The sequence below is a fragment of the Amblyraja radiata genome, chromosome 3, assembly GCF_010909765.2.
Source record: "Amblyraja radiata isolate CabotCenter1 chromosome 3, sAmbRad1.1.pri, whole genome shotgun sequence".
NCBI lineage: Eukaryota > Metazoa > Chordata > Chondrichthyes > Rajiformes > Rajidae > Amblyraja > Amblyraja radiata.
Window position 1 is genome coordinate 110719414 of NC_045958.1, and position 26882 is coordinate 110746295.

The following is a 26882-nucleotide window of genomic DNA, read 5'->3' on the forward strand; positions in this document are numbered from 1 at the left end:
CTGATAGTTGTCGTTTTAGGCTAGGTGTGTACAGAGAGGCATCTGAGAATACTTTTTATTGGAAAACTTGAATGCAGATTCTGAGGTTGCTTTGAAGCTTAAAGGGTTGTGCATTACATCCATTTACAAGTTAGCATGTTATTGTTGGAGTGGAGGTGAAGGTGGTTGCAATTGTTTTCATAGAATATCAGGTTGATGTTTAGGTGCTAAAAATGCAAAAAGACGTAATTCATCATCACTGATTTGTTCCAAAGCTCATGTCTAAAATGTACCATAAGAGCACAGAAGGGTCTCCACCTGAAATGTCACCTATTCCTTTTCTCCAAAGATGCTTCCTGGCTCACTGAGTTGCTCCAGCTTTGATGTTGGTGTAAACCAACATCTGCAGTTCCTTCCTAAACTTAAGAAACTTGCCTGCCATTCGTTGAGGTCATGCTTGATCATCTATCTCGGCGTCAATTTCCTGCACATTCTCCCTTTGCCATACTTCCTTTAATATCTACAAATCTATTGACTTTTGCTTTGAATAAATTAAATCAGTGAGCTTCCATAGACTGAACACAGATTGGAGTTGCATATATTTGAATATTCCACATTTCATTATATTGTATATTCGATGTTTGCTTTGGTGCATTACATTATCTGTCCGTTACGAGTTAACAAAATAGAAATACTTTAAAAGGCCTGGAAAGAAACGGATTGGTGATACTGTGGATATCGGGTGGTTTTCTTTTTGACTGCCGGCAGACATCTTGAGTATTTCAAGTACTTTTTTAACGGTTCTGCTACATGCCGCTTTTCTTCCCTTTATGCAAGCATTTGGTATTTTGGAAGTCAACTCTGCAGGTTTTATTGTGTATGGTGTCTCCTAGTGGCCAGATTATATTTTTGCCAAGGGAGGTTTTCTAACCCAGTGTGTCTTTACAAGGAAAGTATTTGCTAGATTATTTAAAAATAACTAGAATCGATTTGAAATCCATTGTATGTAGTTATCTTGAAAACAGAAGTGCTGATAGACACAAAATGCTGGAATAACAGGCAGCACCACTGGAGAGAAGGAATGTCTCGACCTGAAACATCACCCATTCCTTCTCTCCAGAGATGCTGCTTGTCCTGCTGAGTTACTCCAGCATATTGTGTCTATCTTCAGTTTAAACCAGCATCTGCAGTTCCTTCCTATACAAACAAAAGTGAAGTGATGGTTCCTTAAATTATTCAAATTCGAAGTTGAGACTGTTTGGATGAATTAAAAACATTCATACTGGTCTTCCCATCTTTAGTCATTCAGTCCTTGACTCCTCAAACGGCAGTGACCTAACTTCATACACTTAAATATGGTCATCCTTTGGTGTGGAACTTGGTGACTAGCACCTCATTTGTTAATTTATCTCCACAAAGTAGTTATTTTGCTGAGGAGCCTATGTCTCGTTGCTCAGTTCCTATTCTGAAGAGATGTTGCGGGTAATCGGTGAGCGGTCTCCTTATCCGGTAGTGGCGCGACTCTCGTCAGCAGCGGCCTCTGCAGTCCGTCTGCGTTTTTATTATTTTATGTCTTTTGTTTTTATGTAGTTTTTGTTAATTTTGTTGGGGTATGTGTGTGGGGGGGTTGGGGGTAACTTTTAAATCTCTCCCTGCACGGGAGACCCGACCTTTTCTTTGTCGGGTCTCCGTTGTCGTTGGGGCTGCAACGAGGAGCGGCCTCCAACAGGAAGACCGGGGGCTCTGGTGCCGACTACTCACCTCACCGTCGCGGAGCTGGCCGAGTCCAGAGCGGGTGGAGCTGTGGTGGACGCTGCTGCGACCCGACCTCCGGAGCTTCGGTGGCTGCAACTGCGGGTTTGGCGGGCGGCACCGGGAGCCCGCGGGTCCCTGGAGGGAGACCGCTTTTCGGGGCTTCCGCAGCGGCGACTTCTCCCGCCCGAGTTGCGGGGTTGAAGAGCTCCTGGAGCGGGGCCTTACAGCACCGCCCCGCGCGGCTTGGAATGGCGGCGGGTCTCTGCGAGCGCACGCCGGGGCTCTAACACCAAGACCCGGTGTGCGACCTTGCTTCACCCGGCGTGGCTTTAATGGCCACGGGACAATCGCCATCGCCCGCCGGGGGCTTTGACTTTGACTCTGACATCGGGGGGGAGAGTGCAGTGGAGAGAGAAGTTTTTTTGGCCTTCCATCACAGCAATGTGATGGATGTTTATGTAAATTATGTTGTGTCTTGGGTCTATTTGTTTGTAATGTATGGCTGCAGAAACGGCATTTCGTTTGGACCTCAAGGGGTCCAAATGACAATAAATTGAATTGTATTGTATTATTACAATTTCAACAGAAAACTTGAAGAAAGATCTTGAATGTTGGCGCAAATATAACCTGCTAAGGGCACATGGACAAATTTAGCATTTATTGAGGAAATACTTTGTAATACAGTCAAACTAATAATCCACGATGCAGCTGAACTGAAATCTTGATGATTTGGCATCTTGTTCGCCAGGCATCTTTCACCCTGCTCTCCACCAGCTTGCTGGAGTTCCTGGAGAAATTATTCTACTGTGCAACATTTAAAGAAAATGAGTTATACCTGCATTAGAGCATTAAAGGGCTGTCTCACTCCGGCGACCTAATCCGCGAGTTCAGACGAGTTTGCCCTCGACTCGTACTCACTCGCAGCATGGTCGACACGAGGGCCTAGGAGGTCTTTGTAACTCCTTCATGCTCAAGAGTAGTCTCCACGTACTCGAGGCCTCAGCTAGGTCGCGTATGTTGAATATATGTTGAAAAATGCCTGCGAGTAAAAAAAGGTCGCCATGGATAAAATTGATACTTTTTTTACTCGTAAGTTTAGGCGAAGTAGGTCAGCATATTATTCGTAGGTAATTGAGGGTAGTCGTAGATAGTCTTCAACACAGTCGAAGGAGATCGTCTTCACTCAACACATTTCGGTGTCCAATTTTCCCAAAGCTAGTCGAAGCTGGTCTTCAACATAGTCGAAGGAGGTCTTCAACATTACATTTTTTTCAAACTCTCCTAAACTCGCCAATTAGGTCGCCACAGTGGGACAGCCCCTTTACAAGAATAACATCAGGTAGTATGGAAATTCTGCTAGTCCAACATCAACCGAGTCCCAATTGTGACTGATTTGAGGTTTGTATCTTGTTGTTTGGAAGCAGAACATCATCAGCTTATTCTGTGTACATTGGACAAACAACGTTTTAAGATGGAAAGCGATGGGAATCCTTTACATCATTTCATGATTTCTTGTGTAGATGAGGGAGAACTGGGTGTATGTAAGTGAATGTTGGAGTCCAGCAAAGTGAGTTGAGAGGAAGATTGTTTAGAGAGCAAATACAAGCAGACACTGTTAATTTTCTGCAATTTTATATGATCAAAATTTTAAATGGTTACATCTGAAGTCTTGAACTCTGCACAGCACATGCATGAATTGGACTTTGATATGTTTGTAGAAACCTCTGTCTTACCCAGGTATAGAAAATTGGTGATAGTCATATTAATCCATGTAAACTGTAGTGTCTAGTTTTCGCTAAAATAGTCCATGGCTAGGGTGTGTGGAACCTTTTTAATGCTTAAGAAGCTACAATATGACCTGGCTTTAGAGCACAGACTAATTTATCATGCTGATGAATCTTTGGCCTGTGATATGGAGCTGCGATAATTATCAATAGACCTTACAAAAACCATCTGTTGTTATTTATAGCATACTTTTCTTAGAATATATTTGTCGGAATTGGATGGATTACTGGGAGCTCAAAATGTACTTGGTAGGCAGCTTATTAACCCATGAAGTTCCATAAAATCTTGTGCTTCAACATTATAGGAGGGGATATAAAAATAAGATTTTATCTATATCTATTTTGCTTTATATTTTAAAATAAACAAATGGAGGCAGTACCTGTTAAGGTGAGCGTTAATATGAAGGGCCAACTTCTATCAGCCTTGTTGTGTTGTTCAATGTGTTCTTTGCTCCCAAAAATGAAGAATGTAACGTGTGAATAAAAATTAAAAACTTAATATGCTTCATGTAAGCTTATATTAAGGTACAGATTAAGTTCCAGCCTCAGTAAAAATTATGACATTATAAATGCCAGGCCAATTTTGTGTACGATGTTCATGTTGGTTTCTCGGTGTATAATACAACATTCGGATGCCTGCCTTGATCAGAAACGGCTGGAGGAACTGAGCGGGTCAGACAGCATTTGTGGAGGGAAATACACGGCGTTTCATGTCAGGTCCTTTGAGATTCTATCAAACTATTCCTTTTCCAATTTAATCGAATTGGGTATATAATAGAATGTTGATTACAAATGAATATTTACACTCTAAGCTGGAATCACAACCTGGAAATGAAAATTCTACTTAAACCTGAACCAGATAAATCAGCTTGAATAATGGTTTATGGTGCTTCCTGGTTGAAGTTGATAAAGTTTGAAATAAAGGCTCCACTTTTTCTCCGATAGTGGGGAAAGAAGAAATTGTAAACATGAGGAATCACAGCTTGATAGATAAATTGCCTTGGTTAAGTGCTACAGAAATTTCTTGATAGTTTTATGGCAACTAAAATCTTGACTAATTAATCATATTGGAATGTCATTAGTAAACAATGCAAAGGACTTGTATTAATACAAACAAATGTATCTGTGGTAATCTAAAAAGCATTTGTAAATTAACAATGTGGTACACAAAAATTTCTAGAAGTTGCCACTGCATACCTTTTGAAATGCTAGATGACTTGGACACCATTGCTATATCTGAGTACGTTGTCACGCAAGGCAGTGTTGCCTGTTTCTGATTAAGAGTTTGTTGCCAAGAACTGTAATGTGGATGGGAAGGTTTTCTTGGATTGGATTTGCATGATTGGTTGTTGCTTAGCCTGGTTAAAAAATAGAACCTGTGGAATCTGACAGTTGTGATGTGTCATCAGAAGTCTGACCTTACTGCCATCAAATCCATTGCAAACTGAAAGTGCAGATAGCTGGTTCTGCATATGTGAGCGCTGCATCTAGCCAGATTACCAACTTCTTCGAGTACAGCTGTTTAATATCCGGTCCATGATCTGATCTGTCTGAAATCAACAAAGATGATTACGTTAAGTGAGAAGTTGATTAAAAATAGCAGTAAAGGAATCTTCAAAGTTACGCGAATTCTAAAGTGCAAACTTGCTTCTCGATATTCTTGTGCTACATTGCTGATTCCGCGAAAGGAACCTTCTCATCGTAAGCACATTTTTGAAAGTTGTATTTGGATTTAACTGTTGAAATTGTACATAATGCATACGGATAACGTAACTGAGGCTCTTTGTGTCTTTGATAATGTTAAATAGTCAGTAATAAAAATCCCTAGTGTCCTTTCCGACCAGACTTGAATATTGTGTTGGCACAGTAGAATAACATAACATTCAAGCCTTTGGTTAAATCATCTACTACTTCAAATAATGAAGTTATGAGCCATTTCAAAGAATAGGTCGTTAGAGTTTTAGTTGGGGGCAGGGTTGCAATGGGGGAATTAGAAGCTTGCATTTTTGAAACCGAGTAGCTGATATTAGTTTTGATTAACTTTCATGTAATGGTGCACTAATACTATTACAAACTTTTTATTTAAATTACTTTAATTTAATGGTTATTCAGGTTGTCTAACTTAAATATGGCTAGTCTGCCTTCCATGGTAGAACTGGTGGACAAAATATCTACAGATCTGTTCTCGCATGCTCTCATCTTTAACTCCATTGAATTTTTACATTTATCACTCTGTATTTTTCAAGTTACATGAATACATCTCAATTTTGCTATTGATAAAGGAGCAAGAAGTAAAGGATATTTTGAATTACAAGTTGTTAACCAAGACATTGGACTTGGGTTTGTAGGCAGAACAAACTACAGATGCTGGAATCTTGAGTGCAAAACAAAGTGCTGAAAGAACTTTGCAGGTCAAGCAACGTCTGGGGAAGGAATGGACAGGTGACATTTTGGGTCGGCACCCTTCGGGCTGAAGTAGGGTGGAAAGTTTGTAGTTAGAATTTGTAGAGGTAAACGATGAAAATGAGAATGTTATCTCAATCGAGAAAGTCTTTGCAACTAGAAAATAAAACCCATTGGCTCTATTCAGATTTGAATGTAGTCTCATTTGTCCTCTATAGCACTAAACTCCATGCATAATTCATTAATTTCAAGCTGTGTTTAGTAGGCAGTGTTCCAAGCAATATTATAATTACATGTGGGGCATAGTAAAATTGGATTTGGCTAATTTATGGTTGAATCGAAAGCACCTCTTCACATTGGGTATTTGAAATCTGGAACTTTCCTCCAAAGTAGTGAATGCTGCATTAATTTAAATGTTCTAGGCTACATACAACGCATAGATTTTGAGTAAGGATAACTACCAAAAAGCCCCGTACAATCTTCAAGGGTGAGGCCGGCAAATACAGGGGGAATGACTCCACCTGCAGGTTTCCCTTCAAGTTGCACGCCATTCTTGTATGGGAATATATCACTATAGGTTTCAATCTTGGAACTCCCCTACTAAAAATCGGCTGTGGAGACAAAAATGGAATTGAGATAGATCTACATCTGAATTGAATGGTAGAGCAGCTGACTAGATTGTTAATAGACTAGCCAGTCATTAGAAAGCCCAATAGCGCAACATTTTATTTAAATTTGGTTGAGAAGACGGACTGCTACTGTGGCTTATAACTTTTAACTTGTTGATTTAAATTCGTGTAATCTAGATCCAAAACATGTGGTGAAACATAGATGAGGTGAGCAGCCATATTTCTCCCCCCCCCCCCCCCCCCCCCCCCTCCAGGCATGGAAATCTAAAACTAGAGGGCAGAGGCTTAAGATGAGAAGGGAAAGATTAAAGAGGAACCTGAGGGACAGCTTTTTCACATATTGAATGAGCTGCCAGAAGTAGTAACATTTGAATTAGCAAATACAACATTTAAAATTGACTTAGCCACTCATGAATTGACCATTTTTTTACTGTAAAACTCCTTTGTTGCTTTAGCAGTATGTTTGGAATCATTGTCTTGCTGTAGAATGAATTGCCGGTCTATTGGTTTTGAGGCATTTGTATGAACTTGAGCAGATAGGATGTGTCTATACACTTCAGAATTCATTATGCTACTACCATCAGCAATTGTATCATCATTGACGATAATTGTACCAGTACCTTCAGCAGCCATACATGCCCAGGCAGTAACACCTCCACCACTGTGTTTCACAGATGAGGTGGTATGCTTTGGATCTTGGGCAGTTCCTTCTCTCCTCCTTACTTTGCTCTTGATTGATATCAGTTAATCTTTGTCTCATCTGTCCACAAGACATTTTTCCAGAACTGTGGTTGCTCTTTTAAGTACTTCTTGGCAAACTAACCTGGCCATCCTACTTTTGCGGTTAACCAGTGGTTTGCATCTTGCAGTGTAGCCTCCGTATTTCTGTTCATTAAGTCTTCTGAGGTCAGTGGTCATTGACAAATCCACACCTGTCTCCTGAAGAGTGTTTCTGATCTGTCAGACAGGTGTTTGGGGATTTTTCTTTATTACAGAGAGAATTCTTCTGTCATCAGCTGTGGAGGTCTTCCTTGGCCTGCCAGTCCCTTTGCGATTAGTAAGCTCACCAGTGCTCTCTTTCTTCTTAATGATGTTCCAAACAGTTGATTTTGGTAAGCCTAAGGTTTGGCTGATGTCTCTAACAGTTTTATTCTTGTTTCTCAGTCTCATAATGGCTTATTTGACTTTCATTGGCACAACTTTGGTTCTCGTGTTGATAAACAGCGATAAAAGTTTCCAAAGGTGATGGAAAGACTGGGGGAAAGAATAGGTGCTGAGAGCTCTTTTATACCTGCATTAAGGAGGCAATTAAACACACCTGTGCAATTACTAACACATGTGAAGCCATGTGTTCCCAAACATTATGGTGCCCTGAAATGGGGAAACTTTGTATAAACACAGCTGCCGTTTTTACATGGTGAAGCCAAAATGTGTAAAAATGACCTTTATCAAAATCTAACAATGTGCACTTTAGCCACATGTGTTTTTTTTTTTTTTTTGCGGGGGGGGTTTTTCCCTATTACAAATAGCAAATTGTGGAGTACAGAGGCAAATAAATAAATGGTGTTTTTTTTTGTCCCAAACATTATGGATGGCACTAGCTTTTGGGCAGCTTGCCAGTGGTAAGTTGCATTGTGGACATGGATGTTAAAGTGGCTGGTTTGGGGAAAATGGCAGACTTGGCCATTTGTGTTCAGTATTGAACGCAACCAGCAGACCTGGACTGTCCATTGAATAATATGTTAGGATCTATTGCATCGATCTGAACTGCCATTTAAAACTATTCGAATAGTTTAAAATAAAATATCAACTGGAAAAATTAAGTACAATTATTTACACATTATACACAAGTTTGAAGACTTAATTTCACATACCCAGATCAACAGCCAAGACCTTCATGGATCATAGCTGGCAATGTTCTCCTTTCTCTTAAACCCCTCCCCATCTACCTTGCAATGTGGTTGCTTTCTCTGGCACCCATTGTACTGCAAGTTACCATCTTTCATGGATTTTCTTTTAGATTGGATTTATTGTGTGTTTGCAGTGAGCATTGGCTGCCACAATGGGTGCAACAGTTAATTTGTCCCTCCCCCTTTAATGTCCTTGCAGCAGTTTTTGATTTTTTTTTGTGTTAACATTTAGTTCCCATGGTAACTGGTTGATCCAATACCAACATTCGGTTTACATTGATAAATGTGTTTGCTTAATCCAAGAAATTGAAATTTTTAGAAATATCGGAACAGTCCTTTCAAATTCCTGTGCTTGAATTGAGGAATTGAATGCACCGAGCAAACATGTGCAGTACTTTGCCATTTGCAAAAAATAGTTCAATGTTCAAAAAGTAAATCTGGAATAGAGCATCTGAATTAACTGGAAGATCCTGGTGTTATTGTAGTTAGAATCACCATCTGCTAAGCAATTTGACTCTTGTAAGCAGATGTATATTGATGCGTGGAAAAGTTTTGACATGGTTGCAATTGTTGGCATTAATTCTAAATTGGCTGCCAGAAAACAAAGCCTGTTGTCTTTGGTCTTCTATTAAACCTTACTATTAAATAGCATTTGTATTTACATTTTTTGTTTTCTGTTAAACCAACGAATCTTGGTGAACAATGTGATTTTATAAAGAATGGTTTAGTGACCTATGGTTTCATCAAATACTAGTAACATAGTAAATAAAGGCAAATACAAGCTCAGCAGAAGTATGAAAAGTATCAGTTTTAAATTATAACTATTTATTTTCCTAGGAAACAAGCAAATAAGGAATTAGAATTCTTAAGTCTTAGATTTATAATTACACCAACCTTGCATTTCAGTTTTAGACATTGGGTACTTGTGAACCTGATACCTGATCACTTGTTTTCTGTAAATCAATAACTGGTCTAAAACGGCTTGCATTCATGTAATATCTTAGTAGTAAAGCATTCCAGTGTGTTTAGCAGAACTAATTGTACAAAAGGGAGAGACAAAGGGAGACGCAATCAAAAGTTTTTAAGCAGGAATAAAGTGATCATTTTCTCTCCTTCGAGGAATGAATGATACTTTATTGTCACATGTACTATGGGTATAGTGACAGATTTTCAAAGGAATCTTTCCTTTAGTCACTATGATCGAAGACAGGGATTCATGAGATAATCGAAACACATTCACGAGACATTCAATGTCGTTGAAAGACAAATCTTCCAAACAGTCTCTTAATAGTTTGTTTATTGTAGTGGTAAAAAGAGTAAGATATTCATCCAAACTTCTTCTTGTATAAGTACATTTTAATCTTACTCGTGCATGGTCGAAAGCTGTGACCTCTCCCTCATGCTTCAAACTAAACTAAAAAACTAATAGCGAGTGCACGAGAATCCCAGTCGCAAACACGCCTCAGACTACATATAAATCCCACCCACATAATTACAGGCAGATAAAATTTAAAGGTAACTGGTTACAGTTATAACATACTAAGTTAAGCTAAATGGCTACTACATAGGTACCTAGGTACAGTGAAAAGCTTTGTTTTGCATACAACCTAGGCAATACACAAGTGTTGCCACGTGTTGATGCTGACAAAGTTCTAAAGTTACAAAGGTGATCGGGCAAAGATACCTGATAACTGCTTGTATAGACGGCACTGCCAATAATATAGCAAAGAAAGTGTACAATATTCAAGCCGCTCAATCTTCTGAGCATCTTTCAAAAAGGCTTATCTTTAGAGTTGTGCTCTACCTCTTTGCATTGATTTGACATGATAACTTGGATCAGAGGCAAATGTCACGTGGCACCAATTTGGCGCCATTCGTTACATTAGATAATCAGTGTGTTTCAAGTGCAGAAATTTGTTAATTGACTGAGATGCTATGGAAAGATTGAGAATATCTGTATTCCATGATCTTCTCAGATGACAGCAAGCACAAGGAGCCAAATGATCTATTCATGCATCTATTTTGATGTAAACAAAATGGAACATCCTGTGGTGATCTGAAGGCTATCCCTTGAGAATTATTCCAATATAAAGTTTTTGTAGATATCTTGAGGTACAACTGTATCTTCAATTGGACATTTGCTTGAACTCAGAGTTTAAATACTGCAAGCTTAAGCTAGTCTTAAAAGATAATAAGGGAAAAAAATCTTCCATTTTCTACGAATGTTGAAAATTTTAATAGAATCAATGATCAGTTTCTGAGCATGCTGCATGATGCAGGAAAGATAAGATAATTTAATAAGATGGTTGAACTAAAAGTAATGCCTATACAAGCAGTTATCAGCATGTTTTTCACCACAGACATCCCAAAATACATTACAGCTGATGTTTAACTAGAGACGCCTGTTTAATATTGCAACAAATGGATGCCAACAGCAGTGTTGAAACTCATCCTTAGTACAGCACAGAATGGAATATCCACTTAAGAGAAAAATAGTCTAAGAAAGCAAATGATAAACAGCAGCATGTTCTGCAAAGGGCTTCAATCTCATTTGAATTCCATGATGTGCCAGCGTGGACAAAGGTAATGTAATATATCCAACTTAGCAAAATATCTTAAACAGGGTGTCACCCAATACATTACTGAATGCAATTGGGATATGTAGAAATGAGTTCCCATAGATATCTCTGGTTATTGTCATACTAATTTTGATTTTTGAATTTGTCATTTCTAAATTTGCTAAAAATAATCAAAAGGGTGTGGCTATATATTACATTAATAATCATCCTGCAGGTTGTTTCTGATTGATGAAACATTTGTGTGAGATTTTATTTTGCAAAACGTCTTTAATTATTTGTAAAATAACGAAGGAATGGAGTACAAATATAAGAAGCATAACCATTTTTAACAATGCAAATCGTGTACTTTTCTAAATTTGAGTTTGCCAAACTGGTTAGACCACACTTGGTATTGTTATAATTCAAATCTTTGTATTTAAAAGGGTAGCACTGAAGGGCGAAAATTGATTTACCACGACAATGCCAGAGATTTTGGGGTTTTGCGTACAAAAAGGTTTTTTGTTTCTTTGGAAAAGCAGCTGGAAGGTTTAACTTAGTGTTCTGATAATTATATATTTTGGGTGGATAGTGTTTCCACCTGTGGGGTATAGCAAAACTATAAGCAATCAACATAGAATTGTCACGAAAAGGACCAATGAGGAATTTGGAGAAACCTGTTTAGCCAGAGTGAGATGGATGTGGAAGTTGCTGCAGAAGTTGGAGTAAATGATCGATTCATAAGGGAAGGTGAGATAAAGAAAGGGGGGTTCTAATAAAGGTATGATGCTGGAAGGTGCAGTATGTAGGCATTCTGTAAAATTAGTAGTTTTATACACCCCAAGCATCCCCGAAAAGGGCCTGTATTCTCAATTTTCTACATGCATATCTTGGAGCAAGTAATAGCTTTCCTGATTGTGTAGAATTACTGACTGTATGTGGAAGATTTTTGCAGGATTTATAAAGCAGATAATCCATGCATTTACCAGAACTTAGTAGAAATCTCATTGTGCTCTAGAGGCGGCGCAACAGTTGAGTTGCTAGAGACGATGACTATGGATGCTTGTTTGTGCGGAGTTTGTATGTTCTCCCTGTGACCTGCGAGTGTTTTCTCAGGGATCTCCGTTTTTTCCCCACACTTCAAAGACGTGCCGGTTTGTAGGTTAATTGGCTTGATATAATTGCAAATTCTCCCGTGTGTGTGATAATGTGTAAGTGTGCAGGGATTGCTGGTTGGCGTGGTCTCAGTGGGCCGAAGGACTTGTTTTCTGCCCTGTATCTTTAAACTTAAAACTAAACATTCAGAGCTTTGCTTCCACACAAAACCTATCATTCAACTTTCGTCTCATATAGAAAAATGATTCAAATAGTTACTGCTGATACTTTTGTACATAGATTATAGAAAAACCGCACAGAAACAACCCTTTTGGCCAACAATGTCAGCGCCGAACATAATGCCAAGATGAACTAATCCCCTCTGCACCACATGGTCCATAATCCCACTTTTCCTTGCACATTCAGTATTTGTAATTGGGTTTCTTACTGGGATTTTCAATTTCATCTCTGAGCATGCTTTTAATTTAAACTTTTGTTAACAACTGAACTTCGTGATTCTTCAATACTCAATTCAGTGAAATATGGGCCACATCTTCAAATTTGTTTTGATCTTTTGAGGGAGACACTTTCTATGCAGATACAAAAAATTGTATTGAACAGGCAACAAATTTCCATCCTTGAATACTTATGCATTAGTTTATCTAAAGAAAAGCAATATATCATGTCACTTATTTACAAATCTGAAGGAATTAGTTCACTGAAGGTCGACACAGTTGGCTACATTCCTTAATGTTTTTTTTATTCAAAGGGGGTAGAAGTCTGAATTCTGCTCTTAATACTGACTTAATTACATTTGTTTTAGAATTCTGAAAATGAATTGAAATAAATAAGCCTCAATGCAAACTATTTTCCACTTTTAATGCCATGAAAACGTATCCTTCAGGGTGCAGAAATACAACAACAGTGCCCTCATCTGGTGACTACAATGCTGCACTGCTTTTAAAAATGTTTTACAACCTCATTGTATTTCAGACCCAATCCAAGTTTCTCTAGTTAGCAATTTAAACATGTACATAACTTAGAGCAGGACTGGAACTAGATAAAAGCGTGTTCAAACCTAATGTTGGTTGAGCCGTTACAGGTCTTTCTAACTTCCAGTAATATTTTGTACTCAAAACTGATGCCCAGAGATTTAGTTTTCATCGTATCCTGTAAAATTGCAACCTGGGAATTATTTAAACAAAACACGGCAGCTCTTTGGGTGTTTGAAATATGTTGTAATAAATCACTTCAAGCTGTGCAAAGTTAAACGCTAAGCCATAAAACTGCTCACGATGTTTGGGGAATTGCAATGAAAATCTGGAGAAGGGCCCTGAACTCTCATCTTGTCCTCCACAGATGCTGTCTGGGCCACTGAGTTCCTCCAGCATTCTTCTTTGCACAATGAAAGTATAAACTGTATGAGTGCCACAGTGATAGAGGGAACTAGACCAAGTGTGAGCCCGTTCCCCCAACGCAATATTCCAGCACTCGCCCATAGCCCCCAACTGCACAGGTGCGGCTGAGGAGTTCCCGTTGTGACGCGAGTAACGCAACCCCCCCTCCCCTCCAACTGCGCCTCGCCATCACGGAAAGCATCCTGGAGCCGGGGGAGGGCTTGAGGCGGGCGCTGTCCGGGAGGAGGAGAGCGTCCTGGAGCAAGGGGAGGGAGAGGCTGAGGGTACCCGGCGCGGCCTTTTCCCACCCCCGGTCCCCGCACCGGCTCCAACTCCAGCCCAGTGCCCGGGTGGGCAGACATTTAAATAGAAGGAAACTTACCCATGGAGCCGTCGGTCTGAATTTGTGCTAAGGCCGCTCTGAGGATCTGTGGGGTGTCCTTTGAGGCGAGTGTCCTTCGTGACGCCTGTCAAGTAAAGGTGGCAACTGGGGGCGCTGTTATTTGAGAAGTTTTAAACGTCAATAACTTGTAAAATATACCATCAATCTGAACGAAACTTGTTTCATTTACATCATAGGACAATGGTGAGTAAAGCGGGCCAAAAATTGTAGCGCTGTCGTATACCGTTTTTGTGCATATACAAACCGAGCAGACAAACAAACAATATGAGAGTTTTAGTAATATAGAAATGTGCAATACTGAGACTGTCGATGCATTTATTTAAAATTTAAATATAAATATTCATGCAAATTATTATTAGACTATTGAATGATTATAATGATATTTTTTTTCATCTGCAGGTCCAATTATACCAGATTTAATGGAGCAGTTCTCTCCCCCAAGTCTTGCTCCGGCAGTCCTTCTGAAGTTAGTGGAGGCCATCGAAAGGGCGGGTAAGATGAACAGAGTTCATAATTTGAGTTTCAGAAATAATATTTTGAATTAAAACAAATATGATTTGTTTAAAAGATGGCTGGAGTTATGGTCATGGCGTCTTATAACTACTTTACATGACAATGTTGCCAGCAAAATAAAATTGTGATTTCGAGTCAACTAATATTTCAAATTTTAATGGTGCATGATTTTTGCTCAAATGTTTTTAGTTAACATTATTTGTAGTGCTGCAATTTTAGCTGATCTGCAGATCATTATCAAATGGAAAATGATCTTTTAATGTTAGTATTTTAAATCCATGAGTTACTAGCTTCAGGAATACGCTATAGTTTGATGAGAGTGTGGCTCATGGAAATAAAGGACAAGTCTGCATCTGAAATTCACTATTTACTGGTAATGCTGTTAAATAATTGTTTGAATATAGAATATATGAATATAGATTTCTCTTACTGGAGGGGCTCCCACTTTCCCTCTCTCCCCGTCCCCCCTCCACCCTAGTTCTCCAACTAGTTTCATCATCATTAATTTTTCTGTATGCCTCCTTGTCACCTTCCCCATAGCCAACAGTGAACCGTTCTACGTTTCCTTGATCACCCTCTGCTTTGATCTGTCGTTTTCACGCATTACCCATCTATATCTGTGTTCTCCCTCTCCCCTGACTCTTGTCTCGACACGAAACGTCACCCATTCTTTCTCTCCAGTGACGCTGCATGTCCCACTGAGTTACTCCAGCTGTCAAAAAGTGTCTCAAAGAATGGTTTATGACTGTCACTGCCCTTCTAAACTGGTCACTTAGCTTTATAGTTCCCTAACTTTCCAGTACAACCTAAGCTTGCTGCTCACTCAATGCAAACATTTGATTTATGTTTACCAGGTCTTGAGAGTGCCAATTTATACCGGACTTCTGGTTCATGTGGTGGTGCTGAATTAAAGCAGTTGTTGGATTATGGTAAATACTTGTCTCATTTGGATGCTTTTCAAGTTGTAACATTTAATGCTTGATATAAAGGAACACATGTATACATTTATATGTATAAATGGTTAAGTGTATTGCCACTTAAGTGAACTATTGCTGTCTTTCCCCATCACTTTATTGATAAAGGAGTAGCATTTTTCCCATTTTGTTGGAAGGTGCGACAAGTGTGGTGGAGAATATTGCTAATTTTGACTTTCTTAAATTTCACAGCTTTTGCTTACCTTCACTGCAGTTTAAAATAAAATCCAAGTTGTTTTGGGTAGCCTCTGCATAACCTTGGTGTGAAGTTACTGAAACAGTTAATCTAGACAGTTTTCGGTGCCAAAGTACTTTTTGTTTGTATGTACTTTGGGTTGCCACTAGGGGGCTGTTTAATACAGTGTTTCAAGTTGATCACATTACAGAAATGAATTACCAGGGGACCAAAAGATACCAGCTGATTTATCCAAAACTCATTTATCCCATTTATCATTGAAATCAAAATTGGTACTGCCAGTTTTATTTCCATCTAAATTAAGTTTGACCCAGTCCTTTGTAAATGAGCTTGTACAATACGCGCACTTTAAAAATAATGCTGAAGAAGGCATGTGGAATGCTTGTTTTTTAATGGGTCAGAGCATTGCGTAAGAATCAGGAAGTCATAATGCCGCTTTTTAGAACTTTCGTTGGGCTGCATTTGAAGTAATGCGTGCAGTTCTGGTCATCCCATTACAGGAAGGAGACTCTGCCACAGAAGGTAGTTGAGGCCAGTTCATTGGCTATATTTAAGAAGGAGTTAGATGTGGCCCTTGTGGCTAAAGGGATCAGGGGGTATGGAGAGAAGGCAGGTATGGGACACTGAGTTGGATGATCAGCCATGATCATATTGAATGGCAGTGCAGGCTCGAAGGGCCGAATGGCCTACTCCTGCACTTATTTTCTATGTTTTTATGATATGGAGGCTTTAGAAAGGATTCAGAGGAGGTTTACCAGATTGATGCCTGGAGTGGAGGGTATTAGCCTCCAGTAGAAGTTGGACGGATTTGAAATGTTTTTTTTCTGGTACCCCGCAGTTTGCAGGGAGACCTGATAGAAGTGTATTAAAGTATGAAGTCATAGATAGCGTAGAAAGTCACTCTTTTCCCCGGGATGAAAAATCAAATACTAGAGGCCATATCGTTATGGTGAGAGGGGAAAAGTTTAGAGGAGATGTTTTTAGAGGGTGGCTAGTGCCTAGAACATGTTGTCGGGGGTGTTGTTTGAAGCAGGTACATTAGTGTAATTTAATTTAAAAAAAGACTTTTGGATAGTCAATAAGAGGGATATGGGTTATGCGCAGGTTGCTAATTGACTTGGCATCATGTTTAACACGGACATTGTGGGCCGAAAGGCCTGTTCTTGTGTTATACTGTGTTGTGTTCTATGAAAGGTAAAACATATAAAGCACCATTTTTTATTTATATGTCAACTGCCTTTCGAGATCCAAGTTGAGGTCTATGTTACATTGAACATGAGCATACTGGTTGGCCATTGAGTTTAACTTATTTATGTGACCCTGTGTTACAAAGTACATTTCAGTGTCATCTGACCCATGGCTGCTTTTTGTCTCTCCTGCGTAGGAGCAATATTAATGCCCTCAATGCTAGTGTTCTAGTTGTGGTTGGTAACTAGGTCTAGGCTAAAGCAAGATACTTTGGCTCCCACTGACTAGCAATATGCACACCCTCACTTCATCCAATCCAACCACTGGGGACTCCTAATATGACTATTAGTGGAAGTTTGTGTTTTTTTTCTTGTGCTGAAAATCTGCCCTGCACAGGCTTATCAGAAGGTATATATCTCATAACAATGACACTGCTTTTTGTAAACAGATTTCTGCACGCTTATTGCTGTGCCTTCGCTATAAAGTTAAAAGTTCAGTGAAACTCACAACAGCCAAATTGTTTTGAAAATATTTCTATGTAGTTACGTGTATTTCTCAACACACTAGATGCAGCTTCGGTGGACATGGAACAGTTTGATCTGCAGTCGCAGACTGAGGCATTGAAACTATATCTTCAGGAATTACCAAGTCCTGTCATCCCTTCATCGATCCACAGTGATATGGTTTATATAGCTCAAGGTAAGAAAGAAATATCTTGAATTTGTAATAAACCTCTTAACAGTCTCAGAATATAAAAATCTTTAGTTGGTATTGAAATACTTTGGAAGAAGGTTTGGAAGAAACGTGGATATTCTGAAAGATTTTCAGGAATCAAGGTTGCATTTGTGGGGGGGGGGGCGGAGAGAATAGTTTATTGTAAAATTCTATAAATTGCAAATGAGAGAAGGACATATTAAATTGTTTTAGCTAATGGCAATTGTGCTTTTGAAAAATAATTGGATTTTTAAAAAACAAATTCTCGGGTAAAACGCAAGACCAAGTTTCAACTGGACTTGTTGAAAAATTCAAAATGGTTTATTTTTCTAACAATCTCTTATCCCCAACTGCTTCATAGTTTTGCTCAGCTCCTAGCCTGTGGTTTACTTCTAAATTTACTTTCATTGTAAACTTCACATTTTTATGCACGTCGTGCAAAACTAATGGTTCCGTTCATTTTATGTCAAATTGATGTGACATTGAGGGTCAGAATAAAAATTGTTTCATTCATTGAACTGTTCTCAATTGCAAACAAGAATAAATGTTAATCCTTTGCCTGTAGTTTGCCCACAAATTTAAGTAGTTTGTTTTAAAGCAAGAGCTGTGTGCAGAAGTAGGTATGAACCTCTAACGTGAGCTTGATTTGGCACGCACAGTACTGAGGGACCTAACCACTGTTTGTACTATGTGGTATATAAAGCTTGGGTGTGGTTATAGAACAAAATTGAAATGCAGAAGACCTCCTGTTGCTCAGTATGTAGCACTGGTTAGCCTGAAGTCTGTAGACTTTTTATATTGGTGCAGAATGCAATGAAAGGATGTGGTTTCTCCTTCTACTCGATCTATGAATTGTCCAATCATTTGCATCAGAGAAGTAGCAGACCTATAGTACAGCGTGTACTGCGTATTTGTGGTCAGTATCACAATGCATGCAGTTTTCCACTAGCTACCCACAGTGCTTTAAAGGTTTTCTTTTAAACCAGACGTGGATTATTAACTCTCTAGACTAGATTAGTCTAAATGTTATTGTAACAAATTTTGGATACAGTGAATTTTGATCATCATTGCTGCATGTTAATAGATCTTTTATCTAGCTGTTGACAGCCATGATATTTAAATTTCTTAAATGCAGAGGTACTCAATACAGAGGAGTGTGCACAGTTGCTGAGGAGAGCTATCCGGTCCCAGAATGTGCCTCAGCAGTATTGGCTTACACTTCATTATTTGATCAAGCATTTCTGCAAACTTTGTCAAAACTCTGGAAAGAACAACCTGAGTGCAAGAACTTTAGCGGAAATTTTCAGTCCTCTGCTTTTTAGACAACAGGCGGCAAGGTACGTATGCTACCAGAAAGTCTGGTTCTGAAACATTTGAGAAACATCAAAATATTAACACTTCTTGTATGATTTTAATGTTATACCAGTATAAAATTAAATTTGCCATTGTAATATTTTTTTAATACATGTTTTGGTTTCAGATTTGCATTATTTGAGATTTTAAATGTAATATCTTTGCTTATCTAGTTCGGAAACAAATCCTGAATATCTCACAAAAATTGTAGAAGTACTTATAACTAGTGAATGCCACGAAACTCAGACTGCTCCTGCGCCAGCACCAGGTAAGATTCTGTCTCTTGCTTAAATGTTCAAAACGTATGTAAACCCCAATGGTGGTATGACTCCAGAAGGATCGCTTTTGTTTTGTATAAAGAACTAACATGGTTTTATACTTCAGCTCAGAACAAAATTAGATTGTTTAAAAAGTAAATATTCTTGTATTAAACCATTTGTTCCAGTAAGGTATCTTTTCGTTTATGCTTGCACTCATTTACAAAGATGGCTTGGTATAGCTTTTTCTCAAAGTTCATCTTATGGTAGAAGTTTTAGATTTGAAGCTCCTGTATTAAATAATTGACCTAGGTATTGGATACTTTTGTGTTATCCAGACAGAACCGTGCATAACATTGATGGTTGTGGTAAAGAACTACGCAATTTAGTTGCTTTCATTTTGAAAGTTTTTCAGGTTTTTTTTAATGGTTGGGAAACTTGTTAGCAAGAATGTCGAGTTTTTAGAGCAGTGTGCCTAGCATGTACTGCCAGGGGTGGTGGCGGAGGCCGATACAATAGTCGTGTTTAAAAGGCTTTTAGATATGCACATGATATGCAAGGAATGAAGGGATATGGATCATGTGCAGGCAGAGGAGATTAATTTAACTGTACATTTTTGGCGTACATTATGGGATGAAGGACCTGGTCTGGTTCTGTTCTCGTCATTTGAGCTAGCATATTAATCTTTAAAAATAAAACATTCTGTGTAGTTTTTCAGAACTAAATGGGATCTGTGGAATATAGGATATTCTTGGATTTTCTTTTTATTTCATAGATGCGAAATCTCTAATTTTGCATTGCATTCTCTGCATATTTCATTATTTGTCATCTGAGTAAGAGGGAGAAATGTTTTAATGTTCTTCCACTGATTATCGGAGGTGTTTTAATAGACCAGTTGCTCAACTAGAACTTCGGATATGCTACATGGACTATTCCTAATGGTTGCACCATTGTTTTCCTTGCCTGAATTTCATTTTTGGTGGGGTGAAGAGGAAGCCCATTGACCTCGGAGATTAAATTAGAGCCCACTAGCATGATTGAGACTTTAGGTTTCATCTTTAATTATTTTTAATCAGTTTAGTTTATTGTCACGTATACTGAGGTGCAGTGAAAAGCTTTTGTTGTGGTGGGAGTTGATGACAGCTATGAATTTTGTTCCACGTGAATCTGACGAAGGGTCCAGACCAGAAATGTCATCTATCTGTGTTCCCTAGAGATGCTGTCTGACCCGTTGAGTTCGTCCAGCCCTGTCTTTTTTATGAACCAGAATCTGCCGTTGTATCCACAATCTAGTTTTGCTTCCTTGTTAGGCCTAGAAATCTACGTGGCTGAGTATTGAAGGCCCATATGTATTCTCAATAATGATTAGTGTATTTAAATTACAATTAACCTGATATTATTTGAGTCTGTTGGATTCGTCAATATCCGCATTAACATTTCTGTGTTGTAGGCAACTCAACCAACTGCAATTATCCTGTCTTTAATTTGGAATGCCTCTGAATCATCTGTTGATAGCATACCACTGGTCTTAATGAAACAATTTTAATCACTCCTCGGGCAGCCATGCTAAAGCAGCCTTGTCTGCTTTGGAATATTTCACTCAACTTTGTTTCTTTCGGTCTTTCTCAAGACAAATATTTATCAAAACCTTTGATCATTAACACCACGTTATTTGTTCATTATCAACTTTAGTTTGAAAATCCTCCTGTGAGTGGGTTTCTGAATTGTACCAATAACGGCATTTTGCAGATGGTTGTTTCTTGTATAACCGAGGTTAGTTTGTCTGAACGAAGCAAAGCAGGAAGTCCACAGTTTGACAACTGTTCTGTAATGAATCGACCAACTTCTATTTGGTCAGTGATGGCCTACTGAACTCGCGTGTAGGGATAGAAGATTTTAACTCTTGATTGCCATGGCGACAAATTTTCTTAAGAGTTAAGTAAAAAGAATACTTGAAATTTCCTCATCATTTTGAACATAATTATATCTTCAGCTTTTGTTAGAGACCTAAGGCATGCTGTACCATGCTGTATGACTATCTAAGTTGGTTCCATTTGCATGTGTTTGGCTTCTTTCACTCTAATCTTCTACCTTTTGGCTCCATATGTCATTTATATTTCTACATTTTATTTGTGGGGAAGGGAGGGGTGCTATGTGTTACTGACAAACTGCATTTTCCAAGCCCAAGGAAATTTTAAGTGATAATAAATCTAAAAAAATCTTCACAGCATCTCTCCCTCTCTCTCTCTCTCGCTCTAAATTGTGCCCATGTCACAAATCTTCCACCGCACAGTTTTATTGTTGCGTATGAATGCATATTTGCAAATTTTCAAAAATGCAGTAGCATTTTTTAGTAATGGTGTGCTGAATAATTGATAGCCATGGGAGTATAAGTGGACATGGTTACCTGGAGGTCCACTTTGGTAGCATTGACACATGAGTTGCTCTGGACTGCGCCTTCTGAGGGTGTTGGATTGAGGCATCTGAGGGGAGTGTGCTGACTGAGCAGATCATTATGCCCATTAGTGTCCTATGCTGACTTGATGCCAAGGCTGCCATTTTGAATTTGTGTACAGTGAACATGCACTATTGCACGTTATTGAATATCCATTCAGAGCCAAAAGGACTCCCGTCTACATGGCCCCACCTTGGTGTTATTTAAAAGTTCATGAATTATTTACAGCTTAGTTGATTTATTTCACCCATTGTTATATTGCTGCAAGTATTTTGTGGTTTTGAGGGGTGGTTCAATTTTCTGTTGTATGCAAGCAATAATATAGCTGCGCAGTGTTCCCAAACTTGATTCCATTGTTAGCTTCTTTCCAACAAAGCATTACTGGAAGAACATGTACGTCTGTATTAGGTGTTCAAGGAGAAATACTCATTGAAATTCTGAAGAGAAATGTGAAATATGTTTTCAATAGGGATATTGTTGTCTCTCGTTGACTAATTTGAACGTTTTGTATCTGGCTACTTCCAGACTGGACTTGGAAATACCTGTATTTTGTCATATGCTTCTACATGAAGGATGTCACAGATGTTCTATTCAACAAGAGCTAGCTCTGTTATCTTCTGTCCTGCCAGAGCCTTGCAGGACAGTTAGAGAAGAAAAACAACAAGGGTTTGCAAGAGTAGCAGTCTTCCCAATGGGATGAGTGAATGACCTGCCTTATGCCAGACCAAAAGCGATCAAACTCTTGTGTTCAGCTGGTGTAGTTCATCAAAAGTGAATCATGCAAAGTGGGCAGCACACCTTTGTCATGGCTTCAGTCATCATGCCTTCATGCCATGATCACCATAACAAAATAAAGAGCAACAATTGTTATCCAATGGCTGCATATGTTTCTGATGCTCGGTACAGATGTAGCTGGACAACTCGCATAGTGAAAGCCCTGTTGCTTCTCACTGTGATGCAGCACTGCTGTGAAAGAAGGGTCTTTCCAACATTAAAGTAGTTATCAAGGTTTGTATGCTCAACTGCCTTGTTGCTGTGAGGAAGTTAGGTACGCCTTGATCTTCTGAGAAGTAGAACGAGGAAGTGCAACCTAGACAACTCCCTTCCCGTACGTCTATGCAGTTTCAGTTTTGGGGATTTCAAGTCCCCGTTCAATATCCCACGCCTTGCCTTCCTTTCTGTCATTACTAATCATGTTGCCTGCTCGGCACCTATGCAACGATGAGTTGCCACTAATGTAATTACGCAAACCAAATTTGTAAATTTATTGATAGTGTTCAATACAAAAGAATCATGTGTTCCTTCCTGCCTGCAGTGCACCATTGCTTGATAGTGATTGGCTTTTTATGAAGACCACTGGTGAGTTTGGCATGATCTCCAGGCAGGTCCAAGGTCCTGGTTATGGACTCTACCATGCCCATGTGCCATACAGATGAAGTTGCAATGCTATCCTGAAAAAATGTGGTTGGTTTGTACTCTGTATAAACTAGGCAGCTGCATTTATTCTGGGAAGGCTGGTTTGCTTTGAGACATTGCAAGGTATTTTGCATACTGATCGTCCTAATATGATGGCAATGAGTTTGAATGTGTCTCCTATGTTTGCTTACATGAGGCACTGCAAGTTTGATTCAGTTATAAAGCGGTGAGGTACCATATGTTGGGCTCCAAGCCCCGTGTTAAGGTCTGAGCCAAATCTGTGCTGAACCTCTCTGTACTCCATGACCTTGCACATGGGATTTCTTGTCGACATTGCAATGGAACGCGTGTTCATTGTGTAAACCAATAAGCCTTTCTTCGCTTTGAATTTCATTGAAGGCCTCGTCAGAGCCTACTAAGGGTAGTGTGCAATCTTGGCCTCGCATTTGTACATCTTTATCACTGCTCCCCCTACAATGAACCGCCAAGGCCAAATGTCTCAATCCCTTGTAAATCCCTTGTGTACAACTACAGGAATGGCAATGTTGATTACTGAGCTTGTGGATGAACAAATGAAGCTCAGTAACATTCTGGCCTGGTCACATTTTCTTGATGCATTGCTAGAGCATGTGCTTTTTGGGCAAAGGGGTAGAAGTTGTAGTGAATAAAAGGTTGGGAGGAGGGAAGGAATGTGTTATTGCAGTCTATCTACAATTTTATTATTGTAAATGTACTTGAGAGAGGAAGGGGGTTTTGGTTGGGTCTTTGATATTTCCAGTCCTTGTGCTAGCCATGGTCCAATGATGGCCAACTAACTCCCATGCAGGTAATTTAGGGATGCATCCATGCCCATGAATGGCTGTTTGGGGTTGATTGCGGTTAAGTTTGGTTATATCACCTTATCCCTGGGGGAATAGGTGTGTGCAGTGTTTGAGTTCTGTTGTCATGAAGAGGTGGCACAATAAATGCAAGGCTTGCAACATTGCTGCGTTTGTGAGCATGAATGTTTGGGATTCGTACTTGTAGAAAACTTTGGTAGTGAGTAATATAACACAATACTATGCAAGGTAGGTGAGCTTTTGGAGTTACAAACCACTTAAAATGTCCACCCCTCACACTAAAGGACTCAGCAGTGATTCTCAATTAGCTCAACTGGATTGTATAATTCTTTGGCGCAAAATGTTGGAGTAACTCAGCAGGTCAGGCGACATCTCTGGAGAAAAGAATAGGTGACGTTTTGGGTTGGAACCTTTCCTCAGACTTTTGCTTTGCAGCCATCTGCAATGATCTTTGCAGCCATCTGCAATGTGGCAGCACAAATTATGTATTGTGTAGTCTTCAAATGTAAACTTTACAGATGCATACTGCTTTTGTTAATTACAGATTCAGTACCATTTACTATTACTAATACCCCACACTGAACTGACAAATTGAAATCTAGTTCTGAGTTCATGCTCATCCAAGAGTCAAGAGTGTTTAATGTCATGTGTCCCAGATAGAACAATGAAATTCTTACTTGCTGCAGCACAACAGAATATGTAAACATGGTACACTGTAAACAATATGATAAACGAGAGAGAAAAAAGTTATGTGTGTGTGTATACCCATAAGCGTGTACACATACCCATAAGCATGCACACATACCCATAAGCATGCACACATACATATATACAGTGCCCTCCATAATGTTTGGGACAATGACCCATCATTTATTTATTTAACTGTGTGCTCCACAATTTGAGATTTGTAATAGAAAACATCACATGTGGTTAAAGTGCACATTGTCAGATTTTAATAAAGACCATTTTTATGCATTTTGGTTTCACCATGTAGAAATTACAGCAGTGTTTATATACATAGTCCCCCAATTTCAGGGCACCATAATGTTTGGGACACAGCAATGTAATGTGAATGAAATAGTCATGTTTAGTATTTTGTTGCATGCAAGACGGCTGAAGTCTTCGAATCGTGGGCATCACCAGTTGCTGGGTGTCTTCTCTGGTGATGCTCTGCCAGGCCTGTATTGCAGCCATCATTAGCTTATGCTTATTTTGGGGGCTAGTGCCCTTCAGTTTTCTCCTCAGCATATAAAATGCATGCTCAATTAGGTTCAGATCGGGTGATTGACGGCCACTCAATTTACCATTTTTTCATTTTGAAAAACTCCTTTGTTGCTTTATCGGTATGATTGGGATCATTGTCTTGCTGAAGAATTAACTGCCGGCCAATGAGTTTTGAGGCATTTGTTTGAACTTGGGCAGATAGGATGTGTCTATACACTTCAGAATTCATTATGCTACTACCATCAGCAGTTGTATCATCAATGAAGATAAGTAAGCCAGTGCCTTAAGCAGCCATACATGCCCAGGCCATAACACCCCCACCACCATGTTTCACAGATGAGGTGGTATGCTTTGGATCTTGGGCAGTTCCTTCTCTCCTTCATACTTTTCTCTTGCCATCACTGACAAAAATTAATCTTTGTTTCATCTGTCCACAGGCCTTTTTCCAGAACTGTGGTTGCTCTTTTAAGTACTTCTTGGCAAACTGTAACCCGGCCATTCTATTTATGCAGCTAACCTGTGGTTTGCATCTTGCAGTGTAGCCTCTGTATTTCTGTTCATGAAGTCTTCCGTGGACATTGACAAATCAACACCTGACTCCTGAAGAGTGTTTCTGATCTGTCGGACAGGTGTTTGGGGATTTTTCTTTATTATAGAGAGAATTCTTCTGTCATCAGCTGTGGAGGTCTTCCTTGGCCTGCCAGTCCCTTTGCGATTAGTAAGCTCACCAGTGCTCTCTTTCTTCTTAATGATGTTCCAAACAGTTGATTTTGGTAAGCCTAAGGTTTGGCTGATGTCTCTAACAGTTTTATTCTTGTTTCTCAGTCTCATAATGGCTTCTTTGACTTTCATTGACACAACTTTGGTCCTCATGTTAATAAACAGCAATAAAAGTTTCCAAACGTGATGGAAACTGGAGGAAAGACTAGGTGCTGAAAGCTCTCTTATACCTGCATTAAGGAGGCAATTGAACGCACCTGTGAAGCCATGTGTCCCAAGCATTATGGTGCCCTGAAATGGGGGACTATATATAAACATGGCTGTAATTTCTACATGGTGAAACCAAAATGTATAAAAATACAATGAAATAAAATCTGACAATGCACACTTTAACCAAATACGATTTTTTTTTATTTCTGTTACAAATCTCAAATTGTGGAGTACAGAGGCAAATAAATAAATGATGGGAGGTACACAGAAATGCTGGAGAAACTCAGCGGGTGCAGCAGCATCGATGGAGTGAAAGAAATAGGCAACGTTTCGGGCCGAAACCCTTCTTCAGACTGATGGGTGGCGGGGAGAAGAAAGGAAAAAGGAGGAGGTGGAGCCTGAGGGCTGAGGAGGGGGAGGAGACAGCAAGGGCTAACAAAATTGGGGGAAACCATTCTGGGTTTACCCATATCCCATGAATGAATTAAATTGTTAGGTTGAATCTGTTTGGATGACCAATGGTCAGGCGCTTTTTTTAGTGCTTGGTGTTTGGTCTTTTCGTTTCCATCTTGTTACAAATGTTAACCTCGCTGCCATCATCCGATCTGAAAAGGATGGAAGCTTCTGGCGACAATCAGTGGAAACCATCACTTGTCGCAATAGATGATTGTGGTAGCAGAATTAGCTCAGAATACTTCCAGTTTCCAGCCCCGCGACGTGGATGCTTCTGCTATGGGGCCATGGTGTTCGGTAGCTATCGGTAAGCCAATATATTGGGTCAATCTCGTATTCTGGTACCCTTTGTGCTAAACCAGTGCCTCGTTTCATTGGGAGGCAGTTTGAGACTTGGTCAAAGCTGTCAATGTAGGATGTGGTGTTATGTGGAGGTCACACTTAGCATGTCTTAAATGGT

The 26882-nt window shown here is 39.4% G+C and overlaps 1 protein-coding gene across 2 annotated transcripts in view; it reads left to right on the forward strand.

The window, feature by feature from the left end:
* The window catches only part of pik3r1 (phosphoinositide-3-kinase regulatory subunit 1), a 70877-nt gene that overhangs the window by 24534 nt on the left and 19461 nt on the right, over nt 1-26882 (forward strand). Inside the window, exons 1-6 of one of the 2 annotated variants that reach the window (XM_033018577.1) lie at nt 5069-5219; nt 14310-14402; nt 15278-15352; nt 17349-17480; nt 18631-18832; nt 19022-19116. In XM_033018577.1, coding sequence (XP_032874468.1) covers nt 5084-5219; nt 14310-14402; nt 15278-15352; nt 17349-17480; nt 18631-18832; nt 19022-19116 — 733 coding nt within the window. In that variant the 5' untranslated portion in view covers nt 5069-5083. Of the gene's footprint in view, nt 1-5068; nt 5220-14309; nt 14403-15277; nt 15353-17348; nt 17481-18630; nt 18833-19021; nt 19117-26882 lie in introns of those variants that run through there. The other variant, XM_033018576.1, reaches the window with a different exon arrangement.